We start from the raw sequence: 23,406 nt of genomic DNA, 5'->3' as shown, positions 1-23,406 counted from the left end.
AATATACCATCATACATTTATGTTAAATATACAAAATTAAACAATTGGAATCATATAACTAATAACAATAAATTATATATATAGAATATTGAAATAACAGATTGATCCAAATAATATTTTCTTGTTCTGACACCGGAATCCAGTTAAATATGTCATAACTTTAGGTTGCAAAACACAAGCGAGACGTGGAGTTTAATCAAAAAGATAATCACCCCTCTTCTTCATGTGGAAGTCGCTATATACAATTGTGTACCGGATAGATATATCTCTACCGATGAAATCTAACTAATTATTAATAATAAAGTAAATGTCAAAATCATAAAATTAGACAATAAATATACTAATAAAAAAAATGTTGGAAATAAATCCATCTTAAAGATTTAGAGCAAAAGCTAATTATGTAGTAATGTCCGGCGATATTACTCCTTATTAAAAGCATCAAAAAAGATATCTTCCCCGTTATTTATGCTTATATAACAACATACTATTATCATGAAGGATATACACAATTGCTAATTATAATGCTACACCCAATGTAACTACCCCCATTGTTGTGACCATTTAAACAGTTGTTTTTGCCTTTTATGAGTTTTCTGAACACCATTTCTTGGAGCCTATCAACCATAGCTAAGCCTTAAGTGATAAAAAAAGTAATATCTATTGACTATGTAATATTGGAAAACCTAATTATCATACCTAAGTCTTTAAGTGGAGAAACTAGTCTCAGAAAAACTAGTTGCGAACCATCAAAAGCTACTACTCCCGTTGTTGTGACCATTTAAGTTGTTGTTTTTGCTATTTAATGAGTTGTGTATCATAATTCTTGATATGTTTAGCTAAAATAGAATCATATTTGATGGTTAGATTTAAAAAAAAAATTGAATACTTACTGTGAGATAGTACAAAATTCAGAGTTCCATTACGATATTAGTAAATACTTTTTACTGATAACTTGATCGTCATTTGGTGTGGATGACTCAAAACATTTTTATATGTATTTCTATAAATGACATCAGTACCAACATCCTCCATTAATTTAATGATAGTTCCTCGGGAAGGGATAGGTTTACCCGTGTATTTCTCCATAAATTTTTTGAACGTAGATGATTAGCAATGGATAAGGTTATATTACATGCAATAAACATCTTTGTGAGATCAGAGTTAAAGTCTGACTTGATGTATTCATCATTAACTTGATTTTTTAAGTGAATATCCATGCTCTTGATATGAGATGAGGATAATGAGTGGCGTGTTATTCTGGAAAGGGGACTAAAGGCACATTTATATCGACAAATCCGACAAACCATCTGTTTCTCATCCGGTAAGTATTTCCCAAATTCCTGGGCCTCCATTTTCAGAAATTCAGACAGAAGGCGACGTTATTTTATGCATTTTATTCAGTTCCCTATCGACTATTACCATCTAATATTATATTAATATTGAATAATAAAGGCGGGAATGATAACGTTCTTGATTGATAGAAGAAGATGTATATTATTTAATCAATGATGCCATGCGTATTTATTCTTTTCTCCTCGCACGCTTTTCTATTCTTACCAAAATTATCACCCTTAATTATAATGTATGTAAGAATATCCTAACGCTCGCCCGAGCTATACTGGGTAAACCTTTGCCTGTAATACATATAAGTTAGTTCTTTTAAACGTTCACAATTTTCTCTGGCCTCATTCCATCCTCCTACAATTCGGTTTTAATACAAAAACATACCAATGGAGAGTAAGTCCGGTACGAATTCTCATTAAACTATCTTACGACAATATACTCCCGTTTTATTTTAAGTAGGAACAAAAGCATTGTGCACTTTTGGGTATTTTGTGCAACTTAAATGGTAAAACAGACAACACTTTTTGGCTAAAATGGTCCGGTGCATTACTCGATTCGTCCAAAATTTCAGAAAAAGTGTCAGGATGGTGAAGAACCACTGATGATAGTTTTCCGTAAGCTTTACTAACTGAAAGCAGCCAAAATCGTCCTAAATCCTGCTAGGATGAGGGGAAAATTATAAAAATTGAGAAGAATTCCGACTAATCGATGAATGCCATCGCTGACAACAGCAACGTAGCGTCTCGTTGAACTGTCCATCGTGTCATCAATAAAAATTTACGGTACCACAGCTATGCACGTCGAAAGTGACAGCTTCTAACCCCATCAAACAGGTAGAAAATGGTCACGCGAACCCAGATATTGATGAAGCTAAAATAGAAGTCTTCCGTGAAATATCTTGTCCGGCTTTCCTTAGATTATTAAAATTTCTGTCAAACCTAGAAGCATAACTAACTCTGAATTAGCTAAAGTTCAGGTATAAAAATCCAGATTTTTGAGATTCCTGGGCAAGGCAGTGTTTGCTCTACCATTGGATGAGGAGGCGTTCGCTTCTTGAAAGAGTCAAGAAGAGTACGTTCACTGCTACCGAACTTTTTGAAGATACTGTTGTTAATGATTTAAATCGAGTCTTCTTTTTAGCTGGCCTGTTTTTTTGGAATTGATAATCTGAAGAATGAATTTTCTTTTCCTTGGCTGTTGTCATTATTATTTAACTCCTGAATAGTGAACTTCCTTTCCTACTAAATTCATCTAAATTCAAAACTTGATTGAACATTTGTGTGTGCTGGTTAAAGATGCAAAGTAACGTTGAGGATTTGTTGTGGAGTTATAATGTTGAGTCCTTGTAGGACTCAGAGTAGAATTGAAGATCAATAGAGGAGTAATTCTTGTCCATGTCCATGTTTATTTCTTTCCTCCCTTCGCTCCTCGTCACCGCAACTAGAAGATGATCTAATGAAACGTCATCAAAGCTAAACTGCTCTCCTCCAAACCATTCTTCAAATTGTCAGGGTGTCCATGTTGATTTTTGGTTTCTTTTATTTTATCATGCCCAAAATACAAAGGATTTTCAATAGTAGCCATATTCCATTCTTCAACAATAAAAAAAAGAAGAAAGTATTTACATAAAATTTATAAATATTTATTCATAAGGCAGTATATTCAATATTCAAATCGAAGACCAGATAATGCCGCGCATCTTGCAAATGCATGGATGACTGAGTTAAAATTCTTTCCACCGTCCTTACAGAGAGAGTTGAAGTAAATACTTCCTATCGAAATTTGGACCTCAGGCGTAAATTTTCTATCCATCTCTGACAAAAGTGAGGGACCTTTTCCTCTTTTTGCGGCAGGTCAAGAATATCAATATATGTTTGACAAATTTTATTTGCATTATGTTATAATGGAGTTTGAAGTGACATCTTTAAATGCCTAGGTATAGGGGATTTATGAAACTCAGCTACTTTTAGCAAGTGTAATAAAATTTTACAGACTTCGCCCTTGGCTCTTGTATTGTAAACATATCATGGATATTTAAAATTTCTTTGGAAAGAGCCTCAATCTCGAGACTAATTTGGCTATCAAAAGGTCCAAAGAACAATTTCTTTTTTTGAAAACTGACGAATAATGTTCACAGTAGAAACCGAGTCATACGTCGTGGAAGCTTTCCACAAAATTATTTGGGAGGCAGCCCAGGAAGGAGATGTGTGAGGCAATACAAGAAAGCAACATACAATTGTTTTTCGTAAAATTAAGTCGATGTTAGTTTACGATTCTTTGTATAATGCTCTACAATTTACATTATATAAATATTTTAATTAAGCCTTTTGTAGAGTCACCAAAGTAGGGTTAATTATTATCAAAATATCTCGCTAAAAATAATGTAGCTATAATAATTGGTACAGTTGAACATACTTTATTATAATTGCGAGGGATAACAACAAGTCTTGTTAGATCTGAGTTGAATTCAACTGCAAAAATCTCAAATTTCACCAAAATTGTTCAACTTCTTCAATTAAATTTGTGCCAAGTCATTTTTTTTTAATTAATAGAATATGGATGTGCCTTACATAGAGAGTATCTCTTATATTGTCCAAAATTTGTTTCCAAGTTGTTAAAAAATATTTCATATGGCTAATGGTTTTTGCTTCTCAGTATTAGTTATTACCGTTTCTTCCAGGATCGTATGCTTTTGACTAAAAATAATGCGTACTCCGATCTGCAAAGTTCTCATGGATATCCTTGTCTCAGCCGCCTTTCTCTCAAGATTATAATATAGTAGTAGTATTTTTAGCTTTAGATAATTTTTTAAGAATGAAATTCCTGGTTATAATGTATCAAAGGGAAATGACCCAGCATTTGTAACAACTCCTATTGAATTTAAAAATTTTACTTTTTTAAAGGATATCAATCTTTAATTATATTACAAGTGAAATATAAACTTCCCTCTCTGAGTTCAATTAACTGACATTATGAATGTTATATTTTCATTGAATATTTAAATTTAGTAATCGAGTTAACAAAGAGGTATGAATACTGCCTAATGGTGAATTTGTAGGTTCAGAATGTGAATTCTCCCTCCCTCTTTATCCTACAGATGTACATGAATAGTGTATATTTCATGTTTTATTGCTTTAGTTTTTAAACTAAAAATTTACAGACCTGCTAAAGTCACATTATTACTTAAACATGCATTATGAAGTCAGAACATATTTCAAACTTTGGGAATATCTGGAATAAATGGTTGTATACTTTATAATAAAAAATAATAACAGAATATATTCTGATGTACTTTTAGTGATGTTATACTGTAATCCAGTTTTAATTAATGTTTATGTTTATTTGCAACAGATGATGGTTATTAAATGACTCATAAGTTAGCAATGAATTTCACACCATTAGAACCAACTATAACATGAGTCATCATATGAATTAAATCGTTGGCATTTTAGTTTTAGATTGACAAAATTATATCTTGTGAACTATTAGAAAATATATGTTTTATATTTTTTATTAAATGATTATCATAATTTCCTTATATATTTCTTAGTATGGCAATATAATTGAGGTTTAACCCTCCTTTTGGTATGAAACTATAATGTTCAATAATCATTCCTTATTCAAATCTCTTTATAGGTATATGTACTCTTGAATTATTAAAAAATTACGCATAAATTTAAAAACAAAACAAAAATACTAATAAATTGATGTTTCGTTTATTATTATTAACAACTAAATATAATATTTTATATGATAAATAACATAAATATGTAATTTCGTATTGTTGCATTCCAACAAAAATAACAACGAAAAAATTAATTCTACAATTTTTCTTACAAAGTTTAATTCATTCGTCCAAAATATTGATACGATTTCTTTAAAATATTAACCTCACAATGGATTTAAGTAAATAAATAATTCATAACATAAAACAAATATTTATTTTCTTCGATTTCCATTGTTTAATGTTATTTTCCTTTTCATTATTGCTATATAAAATTAACATAAATCAATCCATTATGGGGTTAATGAGTTAATTAAGATCATATATATTATTAATAGAAAATTAAGGTGTATTTTTCCATGTATTAATAGTTTCAAACTTGCCTACACGCTGTTTTAGTATTCTAAACTATCTCATATCAAGCAATATCGTCTATCACAATATGTAAGTGATGAAGAAAAAATGATAACAATTATTTAAAAAGTTAGAAATGCCGTAGAATACGTAGGTGAAGAGAAAAAAATCCAAACACACTGATATGAAGGGATAAATTCCATTTGTTGATAATTATAAATGTAGAAGTAATTCCTAGAAATAGTTTTGAAACGGTAAATTATTAAAAATTTCTTTCGATTTGAATAAAACCACATATGCATAATATTTACATTAATTATATCCAGAGTTTATCAGTTTGTTCAGCTCCTAGATACCCCCCACCACACAGGAACTCAATCTGATATCAGCTGGTAGAGTTTCATCCATGAGTTTCTAACTTTATTATTATAAAATAGATCATAATTACACAACATATTAGAAATCCTCAAAAGTTGTTCCTCTATTGATCTTTTCTTTTCCACAGACTCCATAACAAGTTGAGTCATTTCTTTCATTGTACCACCACAGTCAAAGATAAGATGAAATGGTGTTTCCTCATCCTCTTCATAGAGCCGACAGATCTGGCTCATGGATTTATCCATTCTAAAAGATGTCTATTAAGTTGTATGTCGCCATTAACCATACCGACTATACTAGAGATTTGATGTCCCTTGTATATGTAAACTTTTGTTCCGATATATGGCTTGAAATTAAACTGCATAGATTGGCGGCAGCTATCCAACTGTTGCCAGATAGTTTACCACTAATTCAAAGTGGCTTTTCTGAGAACTTTCTTAGCCTGACACACGGAATTGAGGACAGAGACTGGCGTACCCCCTTCTGCACCTTCCTCAGCCAAAGCATCAGCAAAAACTTTCCCTGTGCTATTATTATGACCTTTGATCCATACAACTGTGATATCACTCTTGGAATTCTCGAGGGCATTTTTACAACAAAAAATTTCTTCTCTCAATATGCCCCCCCCAATGATAGTTATCCGTTGTATGTCGTACATATAAATCTTTAGCAGGATTTTTTAAGATATTTTTTTTTGCAATGTTTACAAGTTCCACATTTTTTTTAATCTCCTTCTTCAAATTTTTAGTGTATAAATCACACCCTTGGAATGAATTCACATTTTCTTTCTTTTTTCATGTGATTTAAACTCATCAGTGCATATTTATGTGAGAATCCTTGTTCTTGATCAAAATGGACTGATAAGTTACTTGTACATTGAGTTTGAGAAGAGGTTTAGAGAGGAGGAGCCAATCTGCTACATTATCTGTGATGGAATAATCGACTTTACTAATATGGTGAGGGAAGCAATGGGCAGTGAACAGTCTTTTATTGTTTGAATCAAGTAAGAGCACATTAGTGTTTTTATTGAGCTTGGGAGTAATTATTTGTTCCAATTTATACCAGAGAAAGCAAACAAGGAAGAATCACACTGCAATGTTTATATTAAAATGGTAGAAGGAGAGGGGTTTCGATAAAACAGTAATGGCGATCCGATTGGACTCAACAAATGTGAACACTGGTGTAAATACTGGAGTTATGCGAAAACTTGAAGTGAAGTTTGGAAGAAAACTGGTCTGGTTGGTGTATAGTCTGAATACTAATGAATTTCCATTACACCGTCTAATTATTGAGCTTTAGATTATCTGGACCAATAGGAAAGCTGCTAGACTCGGTTACATGATTGGATATCAATTAAAACTTTCCCCAAACATTTAATTGGCCCACCACTAGTAAAACTTTGTGATGAGTTTATTTGTCTTTAGATTAAAACTACAGTAACATGATAATGTGTGCTATCAGGGAAGGTGATTTTCTTGGAAGGATTCTGTCTTTGAGATTGGACATGTTTACCACTGTTAACATACTTTTAAGACACTGGGTATCAAAGAATGTACTGAAGGGGAAAAATCTAAAAAAATCTGCGATTCATATTTAATTTTATAGTTCGTGTGCTATATCCATCAAGGTTCAATACCAAGGTGAAATACTGTTGGATAGAATTGCCAAGGCACGTCATATTTCAACTTAATAGTCTCAAGTCCCTGAAAAAAATAGGTACGTAAACTCGCGATGCCAACAGTGAAAAGATCTGCTCGCTATGTTCACAGTTAAAATATATTAAAAGCTCTTGTTTGATTTGATTACCAGAAGGAGATAATCATAGGTGTAGAATGAATCCTGGCTATCAGGGGAGAGAGTGGACAAAACGGACAAGGGGGTAGCCTATCTGTCAACATAAAAAAAATACTTGCTGTAAACAGTAGGGCTTCTAGCATCATTGACCTAATCAACTGGTCAGAGCCAGCTCTTAACTACTCCACTACAATTTCCGAGTATTTAAGAACTCTATCCAAACACGAATGAAAGTGCTGAAATGAAAATGCCGTACACATAATGGTGAGAGGGTTTTTAAAATGGTCAAGCAGCTTCTTCACAGTCTTTCTCACAAGAAAAGAGAGATGGAGCAATTAGGAATAAGGAAGACAGGAGGGGAGAGATGTTAAAGAATGACTCCAAGCAGAACCTTGAAAAACCTATAAAATTAAGTAAATTATATGAAAGATATACTGAAAGAAAAAGTTTAAACTCTTTCATTGATTCAAATGTAATTGAAATATTTTCATCATTTAATGAAACAAATTTTTTTTTAATAAATTATTCTGGATTGGGATATTTATTTTCTCTTAATATATATTTAGAATCAAAATAAACAAACTGATAAAATATAGTATAAAAAAATATGAATCATAATGTTAATAAATAAAGGTATATGTTTGTAATATTTTTATCCAAACAAAACAGTATTTAAATTACTGCTTATTTATCTATTTGAAAGTGCAGAAATAACTAGGTTAAAATGATTTAATGATTAAAATTTCTTCATTTTTGGACTCTTCACATCAAGGACAAAACATATAACGGGTGGCCCATCTAGCAGTTGCATTTTAAACTACCACTTTTTTGACGTTCGACAGCTGTAGTAGCATTTTCATTGTGTCTAATATTTTGTAAAAGGTCTCCGGTTTACGAAATGATTAAGTTTACACTCAAAGAAAATTGGAAAACACGGAAGACTTACTTCCAAAATGGAGAGTCTTCAAACGAAACTGCAAGAAAATTACGTCGGTCGAAATAAAGCGCCTTCGAGGCAGTTTGTGGATAAATTTGTGAAGCGTGTGCGCGAAACGGGTTCGATAATGAATAAAACAACGCGTTCCCGTGTTCGTCCAGTGCACTCAATCGAAAACATTGCTGCTGATGCCGAAAGCGAAAAAACGAGCAAGGAGCTGCCGTTACGGTCAATGGTGCACCATCTTGCCATGGCTGAAGAACAACTACCCTTAGGGTGACTAAGGACTGAGGGCGGTTCTCCCTCTCACACGTCTGCCAGGTGCCAAAAGTTATGTGCAAATAACATGACTCGATTTTGGACCATAGATATATGGCTCCCTTCTCACCAGATTTGAACCCACTGTACTTTTCTATATAGAGTACTTTGGAGAGGGAAACAAACAGCACCTCACACCCAAATGTGGAATCACTGAAGTAATTCTTAAATTACATGGTACAACTTGGCAGAATAATTTGTCATCAACTCCTGCATGGCCTTCAGGTGAGCTCGAGTCAAAGCTTTGGACCAGAACGCTAGTGGTGCCCATGCACTTCCTATCTATTGTTCAAGAGAAGAGCCTATCCCTTTCAAGGGAGCATCTGTTGTAAGTGATAGAGGAGTGTCTTCTTGTCAAAAACTAAAGGAGCACGTCGAGAAAGGATTTATTTAATTGCTTGAAAGGCCTTTTGTTGCTTTCCTCCCATTAAAATTTGGCATTTTTATCACAATTAGGGATGTAGATTTTTCGTATAGGGCGCCAAGCTTGGTAAAAATCGTGCATAGTACTGGACGATACCCAAAAAGGCTTGGAGTTCCTTATGCAATTTTGAAGGGTAACTCTTGAATTACATTGACTCTACTTGTGAGCGGCGTAATTCCTTTCTTTACTATGTGATGTCCTAGGAAGTCTAATGAGGGAACGGCCCATTTTTACTTCTCAGGCGAGAGACGGAGACCTGCTTCCTGGAACTTAAACATTACCCTGAATAGGAGTACTTAGTGCTCTTCCACTGACTTGGACGCGATTACGAAAACTCCAGGCATGTTCTGAAAAAGTATTTTACCGCGAGTGAAGGAGCGGAGTCAACAAAAACATAAAAATTCTAAGAATTGTATTGCCGTTCAAAATGATATCGAAGGATTAAATCCCCAGAGGAACGACTTTCTCTCCTCCAAAAGCTATAAGTGAATGGAGATTCACCTTCTTAATGCGGAGAAAACCAATGCAAGTATATGATGTCGACATCATATTTATAGAAGACTACTTTCCAACTTTGACTCAAGTAATGTAAATAAACCATTGATCTTACCAGCACTGGTAACTCCTAACTGTTGAATCAAACATAGTGCTCTCCCCAAATGTTTTTACATCGTAATCCCATAGCAGCTAGTACATTGCTTTTGCCTGGGGATTACCAGTTCCAGAGATTAACTGAGGATATGTCTTTCATGTTGTTGCATATTAGCTTTATATGTATAGCTTCAAATGAAGCATTAATGTCCTCCTATTAATATTAAGTGGAGTTTTACCTTAAAATTTTGGCTTTTGATTTAAGAAAGAAAAAAGGTAGATAATAGGCACTGTGAGTAGTAATAGGTTATAAAAACACCCTTCACTCCTTGTAATTGGAAGGTATTAAAAGAGGAAGACAAATTTTTCGAAAAAACGTCCATATTCAAACTTTAAGGGTAGTGGGCGACCTCAAAACTTTTTCAAAATTTGTCAGTTTTTCTTTTTTATCCAAAAAAATATTTTTAGCCTATGAGAGCTTAACAAAAAAAAAAGTTACAAATGTACGGATCTAATACCCAGGGATGGGCTGTAGATAAAGAATTTTTGCTTTTTAAAAGGAAAATAATTATTGTTTTTTTAAATTTAATTTTTAAATTTTTTTTCCAAAAAATTTAACTTTTCAAATTTATCTCCAAAAAATTTAATATTTTAATCTAAATTTTTGAAAAAAGTTTATATAATGAATTTAATTTTGTGAGAAGAACTCTGGATTTTTGAATTTTTTTTCAAAATAATTAAATTTTGTGAGAACTGTGGATTTTTGAATTTTTTTTCAAAATAACTTAATTTTTGGAGAATAACTATGGAGTTTTGAATATTTTTTCCAAAAAAAATTATCATTTGAAATTTAATTGTTCAATTTAAAAAAAAAAACTCCCAAATATATATATATCTATAATACTGGGGACCATCTCCATTAACATGATTCAAGAGGACGTTGAGACTCATTCTTTATGTACTTCCTCCCTAAATTCATTCCCATTTTGTGAACAACTCTTATTTCAATTATGTTATTTATTACGAATATAGATTCAATCAATTATGCTACATTGCAGAGGTTGGGTTCATTTCATATATTTTTAGATGAATCCTTATTTTGAAGAAGAAGAAAAAGGAAGTTAGAAGCCTCGAGGATTCACTGTACATATGCACATTGAACATATATACACTTTTCTATCAAAATAGTCATGCCATATATAAAAATGGCTTCATCTATACATTAAAAAAATATGATATCAATATTTGGGAATATGTATTTTCGTAAGCCTCCTTTGTTTTTTATTTATTTTCTCCCCCTTTTTTTCCTCACTTATTTTCTTTTCCTTCAGTCCCAGTAGTAAGTTTATGTATTTCTTGGTTGAGATTATTTGTGGGTCAATGGTAAAAAGAAATGATCTCTAGAAAAAACAGAGAGGTTCTTAACATGGATATATTATGGATAGTATTTCCTCTCTTGCAAGTTGAATATTCATATCAATGTCTTGTGGTGCAGGATGACACAGGGTAGCTTCTTTCTTTTTAGCTTCTTTTTTGATATGTTCCTCGAATTCAATGATGTCCATCAAATCGGATTAAATCATAATGGGTTCTCTCCATAGCATGATTAATTATTATAAATTATCGAACTTTTAATAACATACAATATAATATAATATAATCATTTCAATCTTTCAATGGGTCTGCCATCTTCGCCAATCATTCACTAGGGGTTTCAGGCCTTCACCACACAATATTGCAAAAAACTGTTTTGCACTAAATTTACGAAAAAAAATTGATAGAATTATAAAGAATAATTTCGTACTTGCAAAAATCAAAAAGTTATGGAGAATAATGTCGTCGAAAAAATAACACTCGATAACTGTTTCTTTTTTGCAAATATTGCAAAAAAATATCCGGAAAAGGAAAAATATTTAAGTTAAACACTAATTTTTATGTGTCAAATTCATATGCAAACGAATTTCCAGGCAAATTTTTAGAAACTTTATTTTATCAACGAATCAAATATTCTATTCTAAATTATTTTTTATCCACATGAAAAAAAAAAACGAAAGTGCAATTTTCTTTAATTTCTTTTCTTGCACATCCATAACTTTTTTGATTTTGGAATAAATTTAGAAAACGTAATCATTTGTGTAGCTGTTTTTTGAGACGCCAGTGACTTTTTTATATATAACTTAGCCCATTATATAGTCTCAAGAAGCTCAGAAAAACAATTATTGTTTTTTGGGTATAGAATAAGCCCCCCTCATTCGGAAACCCTGTTTTAGCCTGACCAGGTTCAAAAGAGTTTCAGCCACCTAGGTCCAACGGTGTTGATACCCATAAAGGACACACACACACAAACTCTATCTTATATCCTATTTATACAGATGTAATGAGAGTACACATATGAGTAACTTACAGAAAGTATTCCTGTATTCATTACTCAACAATATAATACTAACAGGAATAGGACACACACACACGGATGACTGCAACAGAGTGAGTAACAGCGTCCCTTTATCCCCTAGCATTTTAATGCCCGAACCATTTACCTTTCTCTATAATTATTATTGAGACGTACAGTTAGTAAACGATAGAGGGCCAAAAAATTACATTATTGGTATGATTGTTAGGAGAGATTGTTGAGTACAGTGTCTTAGATTAGAAGAGTATGGTCATCATGAGCGCCATTTAAATAGAAAAATATGAACTAATGACTTAAAACCATATGATTATATAAATTAATAAATTAAACCTGAACCAAATACATAATTATTTACAAAATTAAATATATTTATTGAAAAGAATATACAAATAAACAGAGAATTTACAAATTAAGATACAATTTGTCTCATTTTTTAGGTTTTGCTAGCCTTACTTGTCACTAAAGGCATTTGAGGCACCTTCAAATTTTATATTCTTATCCCTACAATAAAAGTGTAGATTACAATTACAAATTTTTTATACAATTTTACCCAATGCTTTAAGATGACAAGAATTAATAAATTCATTGGTAAGATTTGTCAGGATGGACGAATATATCTATCCCATAAACAGGATTGTTCATCTTACATATTCTTGTATTGTAACTTTCAAATATATATTAAAACAAATTAAGGCCTTTTCTTTAGAAAGTAAATTTCAAGAAGAAAAATTATTATAGCCCTTAGTATAATACTTTAAACATTGGAGACTTAATATTTCCGCGAATCCTATTAAGCATGGACTTATGATCTAAACAGTTTTTAAATACTTAAACACTTTTCCCTCAGAAAAAAAGAACTATATTATTTTATTATTACATACCATATTATTCTTGACGTTAAAGAAAATTAAAGACATGGTCCAATGTATCTACAGTGGAACTCTAAATCAATTGAGATTATTGGATATAAAAGATAAAAAGAATTTTTTTGAAACAATGAACTGTTTTACGGGTTAGTTATCTCTCTTTTAAATATAAGGGATTTGTATATTAAATCATAATCAGAATTGTAAACAAGTTACTGGTATCAAAACATTAAGTGTAGTCCATTGGGATCAATATAATGCTTTCTTTTCTGTTTTCGCCTGGGTATTATCAAAAATAATCATATTACATTCCTCTTTCAACCTTTGTTCATTAGGGCAGATTGTTTGTAAACTTTTTTCGAATTTTTATTACGGCTAGTGCAGAAAAATTGACATGTGTCCAGTCCAGTGCAGTCTTAGGGGCGGTCCTATTGGTCCTTATTATTGTCAGTCATTGGGAACAGTCCTTAAGATTGCCAATCCATGGGACCGGTCCTATTGGTCCTTATGACTGTGGTTCTTAGGGACTGAAGGTCCTGGTGGCAGCGGGCCCTTGGGATTGGTCCTTAACTGTCGGTTCTTGGAATGTGTCAAAAAATTGTCAATTTTCGATTAAGGAGGAAAAAAGTTGGCTTACAATGACATTTGAATATGTAACTCCGTTTGTAATACTTGTTTTAATTGGTATTTATCAAAGAATATAAACAACTCAATATATTCATTCAATCCAATTTATGAGAATGAGAAACCAGCTCCTATTTCATTAATTTGTAAAACAACTATTAATTTAAATTCCTATATCTGTGTTTCGTTCTATCAATTAATTAATTTATTGGATAAATGTATATATATTTTTAATGACTAAAGAAAGAGCTACAAAAAAAAAAATCGAAATTATATTCGATACTTCATGAAATCATCTAATTTGGTTAATTTTGGTATGTATGGTTAGGCCCATCTATATAGGAAGGTCACTGTTCTTGCCTGATATTAGGGTTGCTCGTCAATCCACGTGTATTTTCCCATATGAATAATACATCATGTCGAATGATAACTAATTGATAGGGGAGTAGCGATCACCACATATTCCATGCCATCACTAATGGCAATCTTTTCAAACCTTTGCCTTGCAATAGATGAAGGGTCCTTCTCTTTACGAAAAATACTAACACTCGAAGTTTGCTTAATAATTTTGCTTGGAATGACTTCTGAGGCAATGAAACCAGAGATTGGAGGACCGAGATATTTACTTTTGAAATTTCGTCCAGAGAACATCTGCCGTGTTCTATGGGATACAAAAAAGTTATTCAACACGGGGCTCCCATCCAATCTATAATGACTTACAGAATAATCCCTGCATTACTAAGGAAATCACTCCTACTGTTCAGTCTAGGATTATAATTCAGCGGTTAGTTTGGACCCAATTAAAGAGTATATTCTGAATGATAGAGCTCCATACTGAGCATATCTTCGTCCAATCATAACCCAATCATTTCACTACTCCAAACATTTCAGATAGAGATCCGTTCAGCAAATTTACAACCAATCCGCTCTAAGATATTTTTTTTAATACGAATTACCCAAAAATCCCCAGAGCTTCTGAGTTATTTTAAGTACGAGAGATTCAGAGCCTTCCACTTAACTTCTATCTGTGTAGAAACAAGATCCCAGTTAAAGTTAATGGATATTAATCCTCGACCTTGAAACGTATGCACTTGCATTAATGAATATAATGAATAAAAAAAAATCTGCCAAAGAAAACTAATTAAAAGAATAGTTTTCCCAACATTTCTTTTTTGCCTATTAGCAATTTTTATTTGTAAATTTACCAATACAAAACTCATTACAGAAAACGTATTGCCCTGAATATGATAATTTATAAAGAATTACAAAGGAAATGTATTTATATACAGATCATCCACTAAGCACTGTAAATGTACTGGGTGCTCCATTGAATTATGAACATTTAGTAATTTAATAATTAATAAAGGTTGAATAACTGGAATTAATTCATATTTTGATATATTAAAGCATAAGCCGATCTTTACATATATACATTACAAAATAAATCTGAGCTCTCTAGCTTGCGTACAAGTCGAGGAAATAACGTTTAAACGTGATCGACAAATTTCCATTCCTACTCTCCAAGCAGTTGGGCGTCTACGCCATCAGCAAGTCCGAAACGTTGGAAAGGAAGAAGGCTATGTCAAAAGGGCCCCATACAAAATGGACACATATAAAAGATCTTGGGGGTTCACCCCATTGTCCAGAGAGCTATCAAAAAAGTTTGTGGAGAGAGACTGGTGAGGGTGTAGAGGCCACTGTGGACACCAGCAATGAAAGAAACCCATTTCCTCCGTTGCATGATTCTTTTGAATGAGTATTTCAAGTTCTTTTGACACATGACGTACATGATATAAACCTCTCTCTATAGTCTACTCTAAGAACAATAAAAGGTGACTGCAATCGGCAAATGATATAATGGTGACTCAATTAAATCGATGTAGCTCAATAGACAACGCCCTCGGGAGAAATTATTCTTTTGAACTCAATGAGCGTACGTTTGCGCCCCAGTCATTCCTAGAGAGAGAAATATACATACTTTATGTATAAAGATTTCACACAAAAATGCTAGGTCAGATGGAGTAAATGTAATACCATAATATTTACTTATACTTAATCACTGCAACTCTATATCACCAATTAAAGGAACGTTCGAAAAAAATAACGCCATTAGATTGCTTCCGTAGAATTTTCAGCGATCCAATGTTTTAATAAATTGGATATAATATACCTAAAAAAGAGATTTGTGTAAGGAAAAAAGAAAAAGTTTAGCGATTGGGAGAGGAAAAACGGTTTTTGAGTGTACTCTTTCTCTTTTTTTTTTCATTATATATTGTATATTTTAGAAATCAAACACAGAGCTACCGCGCACCTCCACTCTTCGCCTGTGGAAGACTCAAAATAACACGTTGAATTTTTAGTTTCAACAAAACTAATGGGGTGGTATATGTTAGAGGAATAAATAATCTTCCCACTCCACTCTGAAATGTGTTGCAGCAACCCTGAAACATGTAAAAATATTTTTTTAGCTTGTAGGTATATATGAATACATTTAAAGCAAATCAAACTTATCAAAAATAGGCATAGACAATTATACAGGGTGCAGTAACCAAAACATCTCTTTCTTTCAAAAGGCAATAAAATACTCAGGAGATGAATTGCAATTAGTTTAATTTATATAATATTAACAAAAGGTTACCCAGCGTTGTTCAGGCAAAGGAAAGAGTGGGAAATAACATTAACAATGGTCAATTTTATTTATTCTTAATGTTTAGACCCCTTTTTTGCGGGAGAGCATTATAATATAAAGCCTGTATATAATATGAAATTTATTATTATGACTATTTTAAGAAAAAAAATCTTATAAATTTCAAATAATATAGATGAAAAAATTGTCTAGTTGAGAAGTCCATCTTTAATTTTTATCAAAAAATTTGCAAATCGAAATTTGCAAAGGAAATTGAAATAAACCGTTTTTCACTAATTTTGAAAAAATAGTACTTAATAGAATTTATTAGTATTGTAAAAAAAAATATTTTTTTCCGAACTTGTCAAAAAGTTATGGAGAATACTGTCGTGGAAAAAATAAGCCCCGATAACAGATTCATTTATGAAAATGTTCTAAAATGTAGTTTATTATTTTATGTCCAAAATGCATGGTTTTATGAAATTTTTCCTTAAAAATTAAAAAGAATATGAAAAGAAGTTGAAAAAAGTTAAAAAGATATTCAGAAATTGACAGATATTTCAGCTAAACATCAATTTTTATGTGTCAAATTTATATGCAAACAAATCTATGGCCAAATTTTATAAATTTTATTTTATTAGAATATTTCTTTGAAAATTGATTTTTTGCACCTTAAATAAACAAAACTGGAATGTTCATCTTTTTATTTTTTTTTACTAATAACTTTTTTGATTTTGAATAAATTTAGAAAACGTCTTTATTGGTATAGTTATTTTTTTATGAGTGCTGCTATCTTCACATTGAGGTCGGAAAGTTTTCATATTACTTGATTTGGATAGATCTTTTTTGAGCAGCATGTAGATATATGGATCTGCGTCCACGCATAGTTCCATTGAATTCATGCTTATTTATTACTTTTACATATCATGTATGTTCCAAGTTATTCATTCCACTTCATCCACTGGGGCAGTCTTCTTTGAAGCTCTTGAAGCCTCTTCCTTCCTAAAACTACTCTATTTTGTCTCTTTTTCTCCTGGTTTGAGTTCTCTAGTGTTATTGATATACATAACAAATAAACAACTTATATTTATGGCACTGCATCCATTTATAAGTCTGAATGTTTAGTGTTAGTCAAGACATCAAACGACACTTCAAAAAACCTGCAAATCATAATAAATGGTTCATGAGAGCTTGAGATAATTGAGAAAGTGATAATAAATTATAAGTTATCTCATAACTTTTGCAGACTTATAGTTATTAGAAAAATATCAGGAGTCAATTTTTTAATTATTAAATTGATTGTGAAACATTTCATATTTTTGTCATTGATTATATCATCAATTTTATCTACATATATAACAGTTGATAACTATTCTCTAAATATGAATTAACAATTGGTAACAGGGAAGTTAATGAGGGCAAGCTATCGTATGTTTTTTGTTTGGTTTTTTCAAATTTTTCATTTAGCTTTTAACAGTCGAGGTTGATAGGGAATAAAAATGCTATCGTACCATCTCCCTTTAGTCTATTTTTTATCGGTCCAATCTTTTTTGTCATTAAAGTAAGCACTTTAAGGACGGATTAGTTGGTGCTTCAGTCATACGGTCCTAGATATCTTTTTATTTTCTTCTCTCCCAGCTAACATTGATAGCTAATATAAAAAGGAAAAAAATAATAGATAATAGCTAGAACGTATTTTGTCTCCTTGAAACAGGCTATGATAAAACTTCAAAAGCTGAAATGAGCTGTTGAAGTTACCTAAGACTGACAAATTATATTAGGACCGTAGTTATAGGACTATAATCTTTTTAGCTTTTTTTTAGACAGACCCAAGAGTACTTATCAACTTGCCGAATGTACATTTTGCTGAAGATCAATTTGCCGAAACGGCATTTCGCTTAATGTCCATTTCGAATATTTGGACAAAAAAAGGATTTATAATAATTTGATATATACGATTGTATATTTTAATTCAATTTAAAATAATAATCTGTATTGTTTTGTAGATATACAGTGTATGTCATATAAGGTAAATGAATGAGTTTTCCCTTGCAGAAAAATATTTATTTTATTAATTAAATCGAATAATATTAATATATAATAATGATATTTTACAATTGTTTGGCAATCCATGATTATTTTCCAATATGAATAATCCATCATACGAATGATCATTAGTTGATAACAGAGAAGTGATTAAAAATAACTGTCTTGCTTGTTTGATTAAAGTACTACTACGGTAAAGACTCGAACTACATTTAATTATGCTGTTTTTATATATGGGTCATTAATTAATATATTTAATTAAAAAAATACTAAAATTTTGAATATCATTTTTCGACCATACCTATGTTCCAAATTGTTTTCGCAAAATGTCATATAGCAAAAATGTTTTCTGTCAATTGTCCTAGAACCCTCGTACGTGTATCATATTCTTGAGGAGATAAGATTTAAGTTTTGGGTAACTAATGAAAAGAAACACTGAGGATTTGTTGGGGAATGATCTTCAAAACTCTATTATTAAAATAATGTTTGTCCCTTCGTCGATGCCTAATAACTCCAGAAAATCCAGGGTACTACTTATTGTAATTAATAAGATCCCTGATATCTGGCTGGTTATTTCAACATAAACTTTTATAAATGTGTGCTCACAAGGATTTCGACCATTTTTAGGGCCCTAGGTAATTTTGCCTAGAACAATTTTTCTTCAGTTCATTTTGTCTTATGGATATTTCGACTTAATATGAAAAGAAATGAGATTTATACGTCGTGTTTGTTATTTTTGATTTAAATTTATGTTCCTTTCGATTTTTTTAATCAAAACATTGAATGTGTATTGCTATAAAATGCAATTAAATTGTTGTTTTCATTTGGAGCATGATTCCATCATGCTCCAAAATGAGATAAACAAAAATAAATATAACTTTTCATCACTTATCTGTTAGTAATTATCATTAGACATAATGGATTATTCATACTAGAAAAGACAAATTGATTAAGGAACCAGCATAATATGAGGCAAAAGCAAAATTACATCATTATTCCAACAGAAAACATGCATTTAATGCATTTTAAAGTCATTAATATTACATATTTTGATATAAAAAAATCAAAAAGACAACAATTTAGTCCAAAATTGAAACATAACAATGTATAACCCACATTTATCTTTAAGACAAAAAGGCTTTAAGGCAAAATGTCCTTAAACAAAATAATTTAAGTCAAAATTACCATGGGCTAATTTTTACATCTCTAAAAACATCCCTTTGGACAATTAAAAAAATAAGTTGTATGTATTTTTCAGAAAATAATAAGTTTCCTTGATTTTTGGATACATATTGACCAAAAACAGAATATTGATACAAATATTTTACAATCGAATAATTAATAATTATTACCATATCTAATGAAAATATATATTATTATTATTATTTTTTTTTTTTTTTTGGGAGGCATGGTTTTCGGAATAATATTTTTTTTAAATTAATTTTTTTTTTAAATATTTCAGTAATCTATAGTTTTTGGTAAAAAATTCAAAAATGAAATTTCTAATATTATATTTTTTCATAAAAAGTTTCAAAAATGCACAGCTATGCACAAAAAAAATTTAACCCTTACATCTTTTGATCTGCTGCATAATTTGGGCAAAAAATATTTTTTTTAAGAAAATAAATTTCTAAAAAAAATTTTTACTTTTTTTTTCCAAATATTAAACTTTATTTTACTTAAAACACAAATTTGTTACAAAAGTAGGTAATAATTATTGCTAATGACTACATAGAGCCTCATAGATTGAAATTTAAGTAATACACCATACAAGTTATCATTGAAAAAAAACAAAATAAGTACTGTAACAACTCCTGGATTTTTTTTTTTGGGGGGGGGCATACATCTTCTTCATTACACCTCCTGTGGACGCCCCTGATAATAGTTTTGTTTTATTGGGTAAATATATATTCTGTGTGTAAGTGTTGTAAAGATATATACATTTTCTTTACAGATATTTGAAAGTAAATGATATTGGAACTGAGCTGAACGATCAACGAAAGTGATTCATACCCATTCGTCAAAATGAGTAATAAAAGAAGCCTTACTCTAAAACAATCAATGACCATGAAAAAGTCCAAAATGGAGACATCTTCCAGAAAGTGGTAACATTCTTGTCCACTATTAAAATATTCGTTTTAACAATGTTATTAAAAAAATAGAAAATCCTCTCCTCTATACATGATATCTACAAATTTGAATTTAAAAAGCTTTTTACGTGAGCTAGAAATGTATGGAAAAACAACTTAAATGTACTGGATGGTCCTTCCATAATCAGTGTACTTACTAATTCAATAATTAATTATGGTGAAGAGATTGAAATTAATTGTTATTTCGATATAGCAGTTAACAAAAAGAAAACTAACCTGAGCTCTCTAGCTTAAGTACAAATCAGAAAAATGACTTCCATTCGAGACCTCCAAGAAGTTAGGCGTCTCAAGGACCACTATGGTGTACCGTAATGACAAAAGTTGGGATTTTGGTATCGACGCATATTTTTATTTTGCATTTTATTCCTCTAAAAAAGAAAATAACCGTCAAACGCCCAAAATAAATGGTCATTCATGGACGCATATTGATTTGAAAATCTTTTAAAAGAAATAATTAAATCTTTTAAAAGAAATAATTAAATCTTTTAAAAGAAATAAAAAATATCAAACTAATAGAATATAAAATAAAAATATGCTTAAATAAAAACAGATCAACACTAGAATTTAAGTAATAATAAATAAATGGTCGTATTTTAAGAGTTCAATTGACAATTTTCGTAGTCCAAAATTATAAGTTGGTAAAATAGGGTGTCTTATTTGGCATAAATGAACAACTAACGTATATTTAATAATAATATATTACACACTCGTTCTTAAAAACGATATTTGAGTTGTAAAAATAAAGAGAAAAGTCTAAATAATTGCGAGGTATAAGCGATACCAAAACTAAAACACTCACCCTTCGAGGGAAGTTAGAGAAAGTTTATAAAAATATTGTTGTAAATATACTTATTTTAATAAGAATTATGTAACTTGATTAAAATCGATAATTTTAATAAAATAAGACCAAAATTTCCTTTTCTTAGAATATTTAGATTTTCAAATTAAAATGTGTCCTTGGAGGACCTTTTTTTTTTTTTTTTTTTTTGATGTTTGATGGTTATTTTCTTGTTTAGAGGAATAAAATGCAAAATGCTAAATATCGGTCGATACCAAATTCCCAACTTTTGTCATTTCGGTACAGTCTAAGGCACCCTTCTTTGAATTTTGTAAGTCCAAAACGTTGGAGGGATAGAGGACTTTGTCAAAAAGACCAAACTGGACTTGGAAGCATGAAAAAAAAAAAAAAAACAGCCCAGGCCAATCCTCTCAAGTACATGTGGCATATGCAGGAGATCTAGGTGGTTTCCACCAAACTGTCTAGAGGGCTATCAAGAAAGTGGATGGAAAGAGCCTTTTGATGGTGGAGAGACCACTTTTGATAACAGCAATGAAAGAAACTCATCCCCTCCACTGCAATCCTCTTTTGCATGTGTCTTTTAAGTTCTTTTGAACTGTTTTTGGACACTTTTGACCCCCTTACAGTTTATATTATTAGTTTTGTTGAAATTCTATAGTTAATTAATAAATTAAATATAAATTTAGCAAATAGACTTATAAAATAACCAAGCATTTACCTATGATATTTTCCGAGGTCATTAAAATCTGTTTTTGACCGAAATAAAGAATTTTTCCTTCTCTCTTTCTAGATCTTCCCTCTTCTCTCCCCCCTCTGTCCCTCTGTAATAAAGATAGGACGGATTCATATTTTCTCGGATCCCGATCGGGTAAATTTCGGGTACCCAAACTTTCGTATCCATGTCTGCTACTAAAATTAGACGGATGTATGTCTCAAATTTTATAAGCATTTTACCCGAAGTTATATTATGAGGATTAAGGTTACATTTTTTCTTATTACTGATGCTAAAACAATAAATTACAATTAAAACATAATTATTAGTACTCATTACAATTATTTTTATAATAATATTTGACAATTTAATTGTATCTCGTAACCTCTCATCCGAAAAAACACAAAAAAAGAGGCCCAAAATCTGTTGGTAGTTGGCCAATTCTTCCAACTATGGAATTGTTATTGAATCATAGTTCATGACTGTTCACAGCTTAATAAGAACTAATTTTTATCCAAACCTATCAATGTTAAGAACGCTGATTAGAGGAAAATAAAAAGAAACTTCGAGAGTTAATAACCAAATACAGTGTATTTTGTGGCCCGATGTCGATATTTTGACTCATTTTTTCCTAATTAGTATTCTGGACGTTGATTGGTTGAATTATATTTAACTACTTTTAAACTGTGAGCAATTCCCAACAGTTATGGGATAATCCTTCCATATTTGATAAAAATTGGCTAAAACCCAACTGATTTTTAACTCTTTTTTCTTTTTATTCTCGGGGGGGAAAGTTGAGTCATACAATAAAGTTAACAGTGTGTGTAATTACCACGCAATGCAACTGTTTATGTACATGTTGCTCCAATCACTAATCAAGAAAAATAGAGTGTATGTTCGATACAGATAAAATATTTTTCTTAGGATTAAGTATTAAGCAATACTTGTATAAATTTTTATGACCTGAAAAATCCCTTGGATCTTTTTTGAGAACCCTAAAAGTTTGGTTGCCCGAAGCCAGTTCGGGTCTCGGATCTTTTTGGATGTACAAGTTAACTTATACAATGCCCGTTACTTCGGATCCAAGCTCAAGAACTGTCTCTACTTTCTACATCCCTCTTTCTCTCTTTTCTTATACCTTTATTCTTTGTTTCTGGTCCCTCTATTGAGTCCTGCAACGTGTTCACCCATTAGTAATCCGTCAATATAGGAACACCATGTTTAAAAAGTCTATATATATCGTTTCTTGGGTATAATTACGATTGAGAGGCATATTTCGACTTGAAAGAAAAAACTATATACCGGTAGT

General features: G+C 31.1%; 1 protein-coding gene across 4 annotated transcripts in view; it reads left to right on the top strand.

Moving 5' to 3' along the window:
- Positions 1–23,406, top strand: part of LOC121118545 (protein cycle) — a 32,462-nt gene that overhangs the window by 3,063 nt on the left and 5,993 nt on the right. For all 4 annotated transcript variants that reach the window (XR_011780162.1, XR_011780161.1, XM_040713123.2 and 1 more), the window contains one exon: positions 20,391–20,541. Coding sequence is in view for 2 of the 4 variants with exons in the window: in XM_040713123.2 (XP_040569057.1) it covers positions 20,462–20,541 (80 nt within the window). In the remaining 2 variants the exon portion in view is untranslated. The remainder of the gene's footprint in view (positions 1–20,390; positions 20,542–23,406) is intronic.

The sequence above is a fragment of the Lepeophtheirus salmonis genome, chromosome 5, assembly GCF_016086655.4.
Source record: "Lepeophtheirus salmonis chromosome 5, UVic_Lsal_1.4, whole genome shotgun sequence".
Lineage (NCBI taxonomy): Eukaryota > Metazoa > Arthropoda > Copepoda > Siphonostomatoida > Caligidae > Lepeophtheirus > Lepeophtheirus salmonis.
This window is presented reverse-complemented; position numbering and strand designations above follow the sequence as displayed.